This window comes from Propithecus coquereli, unplaced genomic scaffold, assembly GCF_000956105.1.
Source record: "Propithecus coquereli isolate 6110/MARCELLA unplaced genomic scaffold, Pcoq_1.0 Scaffold166, whole genome shotgun sequence".
Lineage (NCBI taxonomy): Eukaryota > Metazoa > Chordata > Mammalia > Primates > Indriidae > Propithecus > Propithecus coquereli.
This window is the reverse complement of record NW_012141191.1, coordinates 2734773-2744675: the sequence shown is the minus strand read 5'-3', so window position 1 is coordinate 2744675 and position 9903 is coordinate 2734773. Positions and strand designations below refer to the sequence as shown.

Sequence of the window (9903 nt, the reverse complement as noted above, 5' to 3'; positions counted from 1 at the left end):
CCCCCGAGTGCTAGTAGTGGGGTGCATGTAGGATGAAGGGAACTGCAATCCTGTGTTGTATGGGCTCAACCCTGGGGCTCTTGGTGAGAGAAAAGGGCACACAGGTTTCAAATGAAAGGCAATGATACGGAACAGCTAAAGCCAACTCTTGCTTATCCACAGACTGATATCTAATTTGTGAATTATTAAGTCCTTTAGGGTCACCAACCATTCCTGTTGGGTTAACTATCCTTCTCACTAACTCTGAGAAGAACAAGGGAAAAAAGTTTAAACTCAACTCAATGGAAAGACCAAAGATCAGCTTTGGGAAAAGATATGGTGGGAAGTGGTGAAACTCACCTTTTTTGGCTTATATTGCTTTTTAAAATTATTATTATTTATGAATTTTCTATATCCTAAGTTATTGCTCTCTGTCATTGTTAAGAATACTTATAAGTTAGGTATATTATTAATACTCATGTTTTATCACTTCTTGGATTTAGATGAAATGAAAAGGGCAAAAAGCCCACTGGCTTGGGAAAGAATGTTAGATTAAAAGATGACACCAGAAATAACGCTAAATCCTAGTTTGCTTAAATTGTTGCCATCAAGGAGAAAATTCAAACTGCAACTTCTTCTGACAACTGGAGCCTGACAGGTGGGTGATGGTGAGGATGATCTGGATGCTTTAATTAAGAGTCTGGGAAGCAAATGCCTCTGGGCAGGCAGATCAAGAATGCAGGTAAATCAGGCAGGGTGTCAGCCGGCCCTGGCAGGGGCTCACTCTGTGGCAGTAGAGAGCATGCCCAGTCCAAAAACATATTCAGGATAAATTTTAACAACCACTGCAAGTCCCACAAAACAGCCCTCTTTGGACAGATGCTGCCCACGAGCCACCAGCCTTTGAATTCTGCTTTCAATGGGTTAAAGGAGCCAGAAAAGAACTTCCAACTGTGATCACCAGAAAATGTAGGTAACCCTTAAGAACCAGTGGGAAATAAAAAGAAATGCCAGGAAACTGGAGATAGGAAAAGCTCTTTCTGATATTTACAATTCCTGGATTCTAGAAATTGTGTAAATTTGGCATAAATTCTGGGCGGCATTATAAAATGGCTTAGTAGTAGATAATTAAACAGATGATATTTTTTGAGTACTTTAAAAAGATAGAGTTGGTTAGCAGGAGACTGTATGAAATCAATGTTAATCTTGCTTCTTTTTTCGTAATCTAGACTGACAGGTTAACATAGAAGTATATTATTTGTGATGAAGTGTGTTGTGGAAGTAGCAAGGAGGTTGGCACACTGGGCTGTCTGGAAGAAGGCGATACTTGGTTGGCTGATGAACCAAAGGACAGGTGGCAGAACAATGGGCTGATGTCATCATGAAAGGTATTTTTTGGAGTTGTAAAATGGGCCTCTGTCTTGGTTCACATGATCTGTGCTTGTGGCATTTTGGTGAACTGTGTTTAAGACATAGTTGATATTCAATATATGATGATGGGAAAATCGGATAGTCACATGCAGAAGAATGAAACTGGATTCCTATCTCTCACTATATACAAAAACTAACTCAAGACGGATTAAAGACTTAAATGTAAGACCTGAAATCATAAAAATTCTAAAAAACGTAGGAAAAACTCTTCTGGACGTTGGCCTAGGCAAAGAATTTATGACTGTGACCCCATATTTGATATGGCAACAACAAAAATAATTAATTAATTAATTAAATAAAACTATTAAACTAAAAGATTTCTGCACAGCAAAGGAAATAATCAACAGAGTAAATAGACAACCTACAGAATGGGAGAAAATATTTGCAAACTATACATCTGACAAAGGAATAATATCCAGAATCTATAAAGAGCTCAAACAACTCAGTAAAAATAAAACAAATAAACCCATCAAAAAGTGGGCAAAAGACATAAACACATTTTTTTTGAAAGAAGATAGACAAATGGCCAAAAAACATATGAAAATATGCTCAAAATCACTAATCATCAGAGAAATTCAAATCAAAACCACAATGAGATACCACCTTACCCCTGTCAGAATGGCCATTACTAAAAAGTCAAAAAAAAGTAGATGTTGTTGCAGATGTGGTGAAAAGGGAACCCCTATACACTGTTGGTCAGAATATATATTAGTACAACCTCTATGGAAAACAGTATGGAGATTCCTCAAAGAACTAAAAGTAGATCTACTATTGGATTCAGCAATCCCAGTACTAGGTATCTACCCAAAGGAAAAGAAGTTTTACAAAAAGGACATCTGCACCCGAATGTTTATCACAGTACAATACACAATTGCAAAGATATGAAATCAACCTGAGTGCCCATCAACTGAGGAGTGGATAAAGAAAATGTGGTATATATGTGAATATCATGGAGTACTACTCAGCCAGAAAAAGGAATGAAATAATGTCATTTGTAGCAACTTGGATGGGACTGGAGAATGTTGTCCTAAGTGAAGTATCTCAGGAATGGAAAAACAAATACCACATGTTCTCACTTATAAGTGGAGGCTAAACAAGGGGTATATATGGTCATGAAGTGGTGTTATGGATATAGAAAGCTAAGAAAAGGGGAGGCATAAAAATCTACCTGTTGGGTACAATGTACCCTATTCTGGTGATGGCTACACCGAGAGCCCTGACTTCAGCTTTTTTTTTTTTTTACAATTCACCCAAATAACAAAAAATACTTGTACCCCCTAAACCTACTGAAATAAAAAACGGGAAAAAAGAAAAAAAAAGATATAGTTGGGTATGGTTATCAAACAATGGCATAAAATGAATAGGATGAAAAATTAGTACACTAGATGATAAAAATCAGGATCCCCAAATTCTTGAGGTGTGGAAACAATGAGCTAAAGGGGAAAAAAAAATTAAAGAATAATTTCACAGCAATGAATGTTAAGTCCTGATTTTAGACTAAAACAAATTCTTTCACAAGAAGAGGTTTGTAGGTATTTGAGTCAGCTCACGTGAAAAAGCCCTGGGTTTTGTTCATTGCAAGCTCACTCTGAACCGAAGACTTGACTTGGTTGCTAAGAACTCTAATGCAATCTTGGGGCACATAAAATGTATAGATCCAATAATAATAATTTATCGAAAGCATAATATCTCATGTATATAGCTCAATAACTTTTAATAATCTATAGTTAGGTGTTAATAGTCCATTTCACAGATGGGCACCCAGGTGTGGGGGAGTGTAGTAAGTTACTTGAGGTCACACAGCTAGTTACTGCAGAATTAGTATTAAAATTTCATTGTACTGTGTTATACACATTATATTTTCCATTATACTGTGTTCTTTCCCTTATACTATGGAAGGGACCACTTGTCCTACTGTACACATACTAGCCTGGTACATAGTAGTGCTCAAAAAGTAAATGAATGAATAAAGGAATTAAATGTAGGCTCTAATTACAACACAGGGAATTGAGTTTAATTTAGGCACCACATTTAAAGGTGATGTTGACAATTTAGTGCATACTGAGAAAGTGAGCAGGGTAGTGGACAATCTGCTGGAACGCACGTTAAGCAGTTAAAGGATCTTGGGATATTTGGTTTGGAAAAGACACAGCACAGTGGGAGAGATGACAGTGATCTTCTCACATGTGAAATATTTTCTGAGAGAGAAAAGAATTTAGTCTTTTTCTGTATTCATTCCTGAGACTGGCATTGTAGGCAGTTTTCTCTTTTCTAGGAGGTGTTCAGACCAAAGCTGGGTAGTTAGATGGTGCATTTTTTCCAAGCAGAGCCTCTATATCCCCTCCTCCTAAGCCAGGCCCTGCTCATGCCAGTTGCTCGGGACATGCTGTTAAGTCACCATTGGTCAGGTGTGCAGAGGAAACAACTGCTTTGGATATGAGCCATCTGCGCTCAGTGACCTCTAGAACCTTTTCCAAATTTAAGATGTCAAGATTTTATATGTTCCACAGTGAATAATTCTGCACCATCCTTTCCCAACTTTGGACTTTAAGCTTGTCCCTTGGCTTCCATCAACGGTTTTCAAAGTATGGTCCCTGGACCAGCAGAGGCAGGATCTGCATCAGCGTCACCTGAAATTGTGTTAGAAATGCAAACTTTCAGGCCCCGACCTGGACCTAGTGAATCAGAAACTCTGGGGATAAGAAGGGCGGTGCCCAGCAATCTGTGTTGTAACAAGGCGTCCCGATGATTTTGAGACCTGCTAAAGTCTGGGAACCACTGGATTAGGTGTTTCTGCTCATCCCTGTGGGATGTACATGGGAACTCAATTACCCTGCATGTTTCCTGAGGACTGAGCCTTGCTTTGTGGGTCCTTGGCGTGCAGCATATCACCTGTACACGGTGAAAGCACCGTATTCATATATTGAAACAGACTTCAAGAATTGGTTATCATCAGCCAAGAGTCCAAAAATTCTCAGGAAAAAAAGCCGGTTGCCAATGTCTTCATATGATGTAATGAGATATACATGTGTATATGTATGGATATGCACATATACATATGCATGAATCAACATAGTATATCTGCAACTATCTTAAAAATCCATTAACTTCTAGCTAAATCACCTAGAAAGAGAATATTCCTCACAAAAATTGGAAAAAAAAGGGCACTGGCAATTTGTGTAATAGGCAGCAACGTGCTGTAGAATTTTGCAAACAGGATGTACTTAGCAAATTTTCTAATTCCTACTGGCTTTTGTTAACCTCCTATTTCTTCACATACCTTAAAATGAAAAAAAAATGCATGTAGTCATTCTTGATTTTAGAAACATCTCAGAAAGAAAGAGTGAGTGCATGAGCACACAATACGTGATAACTTGCTTACAGTGTACAGTAAGAAAATCATCGGTCATTAGTGGCATTTCACATGTTTTGTTCTGGGGATTTTTTTTGGTTGACCATCTCCCCCCCTTTCAAAATTAAACAGTGTTTTATCAGCATCTTTAAAAAAAATGCCATAACTTTTCATCTATTTTCTTAATAGATGAGAAGTTTGGTTATTTTAGTATCCTAATCATTAGATATTGACCCAAATAAAGTGGAGGGCATTGGTTACTCTCCCAGTTCATTATATTCCAGAATTGTATTGCTTTAGATGAATCAGGGTATTGCTATATAAAAAATTGTAAAGACAGGGATTTTTTCAGAATCAATTTCCTGAGAGGTGTTAATGATCTCCTGAATATTGTATTTAGCTCTTTACATACCATTTCAGTGCAAAAGTGTGATTTAATAATGATCTGTTTCAACGGATAGATTATGGAAGTGTCTTTGTACATCTGAGAAGATTCATGCAAATACAACTTGTATAAATAGCCTGCATTTTATAAAGGCAGTGGCAGGCGAAGGAGCATGGAGCTCACTGAGTAAAGCGAGCCCTTTCCCAAGTCTTTTAGCGGAGCGAAGAGCCAGCTTTTAATGTTGCTGATTTCAAATCTCTGTATTGTGGTTGTTTAATGCGAAGGTAGAATTTTATAATATTCTGTATACTATATGGAACATTCACAGTTAACTTAGGTATATTCGACAATACGTCCCTATCCAAATGTGTGTATATACATACATAAACATGAGTATGTATCTCTAACCCTATCTCTGCATAGCTAGCTATCTACCTCCATTGAATATAAATAGGTGATTTCACCTGATACTCAGAAAGGACACGTTCTCTCTGGGAGGCCGAGGCGGGCGGATTGTTTGAGCTCAGGAGTTCGAAACCAGCCTGAGCAAGAGCGAGACCCCGTCTCTACTAAAAATAGAAACAAATTAATCGGACAACTAAAAATATATAGAAAAAATTAGCCGGGCATGGTGGTGCATGTCTGTAGTCCCAGCTACTCGGGAGACTGAGGCAGAAGGATCGCTTGAGCCCAGGAGTTTGAGGTTGCTGTGAGCTAGGATGATGCCACGGCACTCTACCCCAGGCAACACAGTGAGACTCTGTCTCAAAAAAAAAAAAAAAAAAGAAAGGACATGTCCTAGAAGATGTGTGAGATGGTAGTATGGGTCCACTCTTCCCTTGGTTGATCTCGGTTCCTTCATGCACCCCATAGCGTGTCTGTTGTGATGAGTACAATTCCAGCGCTGAGAGATGTTATTTTTTGCTACATTTACAAATGCAACCCCTCCCCCCCAAAAAAACCCAACAACAACAATAACACCCCAAAACAAACACAGACTGAAGCAACATATGCAGAATGAGGCCTGGGCTTAGGTTTACTTCCCTGGCATCTGCACTTGGTCATGAGGTCATCTAGGTCCTCCAGGCCCCTGTTACTTGAGAAGGTCAGTCTAATGCCCAGGACACAGGGAGGGGTGGCTCGATGCCCTGTTCTGGATTTCTGGGAATGGCTCACCTGGGTCACCCTCTTTGAGGGTGGGACTCTGTAACCACCCAGAGAAGAACAGGGCATTGAGGAAGGAGTGGTCTTGAAGGGTTTGCAGGCATGGGGTGAGAGGCTCAGGTGGAGGTGCTATAGTTCCTTTGTTTCTCTCCAGAAGGCATTGGTGAAATGGTCACAGTATGTTCACAAGTGCTGGTGTCTGCAACTCCTCATTCTAGTTCCCCAGCGGGGCAAAACCTTCCTTACATAATAACACTCCGTCCTCCCGATCTTTCTTTCTTCCCAGGATTATGGCTTTTCTGAATATAAAAAGAGTTTCAAAGGCCTGTAGACATATGCTCTGGCAATACGTCTGAGCAATGGGTAATGTGTCCACACGGCACAATTTTCTGGGAACCACATGGCTATATGTCCATTGATAAATAGCTTTTTCAAGGCCTCAGACTGAGAGAAATCTTTGGATTTCCAGTTCCTTCCTCTGTTTGCCAGAAAATTGCTTTACATTATATCATCATAAAATACTCTATCCTGCAGTGACAGATGTGTATAAAATCTGTGCATGACTTTAAACTTTATTAATATTGGCTGGATACCTATGAACACAATCACTCAATGGCCTGTGTATGTACCTACTTATCTAGACTGTAGTCTTTCAAGAAATAAAGGGCCAGGGACAAAAAAAGTGCCATTTATGTAATTTCTACATAGTTCCTGGAGAATGTCTGACGTGGATAAGCAGACAAAACATCATTTCATGAAAACTAGAGGTGACGGCCTTGAATCTTAGAAGTCTGAGTCATAGCGACTAAAGCCATCAGTATGTTATACCTTTCTACACTATTATTTGCTGCTGCCATCTTTATATTGCAAATACTTAAAATTTAAAGTTACACCAACGTTTTGTAATACTCTGGGTGTCCTTCAGAACAGTGGTTCCCAAATGCCAAGCTCTGAACATAACAGCCTGGAATGAAGTGTTTATTAGTCAAGATAAAGAATAAGAAATAAGAAAATGTAAGTACATTTGCATAAAGCTAGAGTTATTAAATTTAAAGAATTCTTTTCTCTTATTTAGAGATTTTTCTTATAGCCCTACTGGCTATACTACGGTGGTCAGTAAGATCTAAAAGTATATAACCACTGGGTAGGAAAATCCACTTTTATTTCTTTGCTTTCATCTTGTTCTATACAAAGAAAAAAAGAACAAAACAATTCTTGGGGGTGGGGAAGCTCCAATCGTTATTCTAACTAATTCACAAGTTTCTTAACCATCCTTTGTTCGGAATGTGTTCAACACCCGTATAAGCCAGGCAGTAGGACTATTCTGCTCCCCTGGAGGAGTCACTCATGGATCTACACAGACTATAAACCTGTTACTAGAGTTGGGCTGAGTCTCTCTCGGCTTGTGTCTGGGTCAGAACTTTATAATTTCTGGTCTGAGTCACCAACCCCAGTCCTGTCCTGGACTCAGCCATCTTTATTGTCCAAGATGCAACTGCTACTTCCAGCTAGAGACGTCTAGGATATGCAAGTTTGGAATTTGGTCAGTAGACACTTTAGGCAATATTCCGTTCTCTCCTAAGAGCAATAATTTCTTGGGTGATAAAAACAAACACAAAAGATCTCTGTTCTGTAACTGTGAACAAATTCAATTGATAAAGCATGCCTTGGCATAAAACATCTGCAGGGGCATGAAAAAGTAACACACCTTTCTGAGGTCACCCGGATCCTCTCATCATTGGAGGAGTTGAATCGATCATCCTTTTCTCTAAAATATTCTTCTATGCACTGCTCTTCGAAATCATGTACTTTCTTAAGCTCATCATCGGTTATGAAGAGTTCTGCAAATAAAAAAAAAAAAAAAACAACAAAAAACAAAGAGCCATGAGGGAGAGAAGTAAAGGTGATGGCATCTGATTGTGGGCCTAACCACACCTAATATAAATTGAGGTTGGGAAAAGCGGCCTAGATTCCTTACTAACTTTCAAACAAAATACAAATCCAATTAGGCAACTTGTATTACTGTCTTCTTTCTGCACGTTAGGTTCACCATGAGTTGCTGAAGTTCACTTGAGTATATACCTGGTTTACTGCAGGGGCTGGTTAGAATTGGGCACGTTATAAGACTGAGAACACAGCTAAATCGAGGGAAGGGAAGCTACTCAGAGCATGGAAGTTTCTTAAAAGCTCAAAAATTTCTGGACTGAGTGTGGCAGCCATTGCTGATTGGCCTTACTAAAAGCCCCTTTGCAACCCCCTTCACCTTTTCCCCCTTCCTACTACTGAGCTCTGGAAAACCAAACATACATTTCTAGTCTCCCTTGGAGCTAGCAGAACCATGAGGCCCAGTTTGGGTCAAGAAACAAGAGAAGTCTGCTGCAGGGAGGGCTAGTGTGTTGTGAAGAGATTTTGCTTTCCTGATAAAATACAGAGATGTGGTTGCTTCTTTCTACATTTCTTCACCTTCCGGTCTCTTTCCTGCCTTGAACATAAATGCAATGACTGGAGGTGCAGCAGCTATTTTGTGACCATGAAACAAGATAGTACAATAAGGAATAGCTGTGCCTTTAAAATAGAAGGACTCTAGGTCTTTGACTTCAGTGAGGAATTGTTGGGCTCTGGGCTATCATTTCTTTGTGTTTTTTTATTTATTTGTGTTATTGTTAGCCTGGTTTTCTGTTAATAGATGGTAAACTAATTCATAACTGATACAGCAGTAGAAAGAGCTCAGTTGAAAGGTGAATCTTTAAAATGGTTTATAAATCAGGGTTAGGGTGAGAGAGCTGCTTCGCAAAAACCATAAATGGGACAAGTCCCTCTTCTAATTCTATACCCTTGAGATGCCATAGGGATTGTCCCCAGTGTTTGCAGCCGTGGATTTTAGACCCTCAGGGATTTAGTTTCCTGAGATTGTTCTTGCTTGCTTTGAGGACTCGGTCTGAGTTTGCCTGGGGCATGGAAGATAGGAATGTAAAATCAGGTGAGAGAAAAGAAAATAAAAGAAGTCAGACCAATCTTCTTAAACATGGGCAGGCTTCCTGGGGTGGGGAACAGCAGTGCCACAGTGGACTCTTGAGAGTCGGTCCTGAAATTACACAGGGCATTAACTTGGAGGTCAGAGAGTGAAGAGAGGCAGTTTACAGAGGCCCCCAAAGCACAGAATCCTTCCTGCTACTGCTATATTTGAGACCAAAAGGAGTGTATTTAATACTTACTCTGCTGGCACCTTAATTAGTGCCTCATTTAACTTCTTTAGCTATATGTAATGCCTTTTTTTTTTTAAAAAAAATAATATACTATTTTAAAAACCTCCATCAACATGTCAAATTTTGCAATAAAAATTAAATTTTGCATTTCAAAGTGCTTTTATCTGAGGCTCTGCCAGAACTTGGCAGTGCCCTCGGTTCTTCTTCCAATTAAGGCTACAGATAGATAGTGAAGAGTTCGCTTTCCCTGATTAATTAATACAATGCAGGACCCTTGCCTCTGCCTTTCACTCCTTCTGACCCAGCTCCAGCTCTGAAATATTTTTCTGAGAAAGCTGACACTTTGTTCCTCTCTTCCATAGGGCCAGTGATCTGGCAGTGATTTT

General features: G+C 39.4%; 1 protein-coding gene across 1 annotated transcript in view; it reads right to left on the bottom strand.

Annotated features, from left to right (window-relative positions):
• Positions 1 to 9903, bottom strand: part of TRPM3 (transient receptor potential cation channel, subfamily M, member 3) — a 338389-nt gene that overhangs the window by 5876 nt on the left and 322610 nt on the right. The window contains exon 25 of the mRNA XM_012641622.1: positions 8020 to 8152. Coding sequence (XP_012497076.1) covers positions 8020 to 8152 — 133 coding nt within the window. The remainder of the gene's footprint in view (positions 1 to 8019; positions 8153 to 9903) is intronic.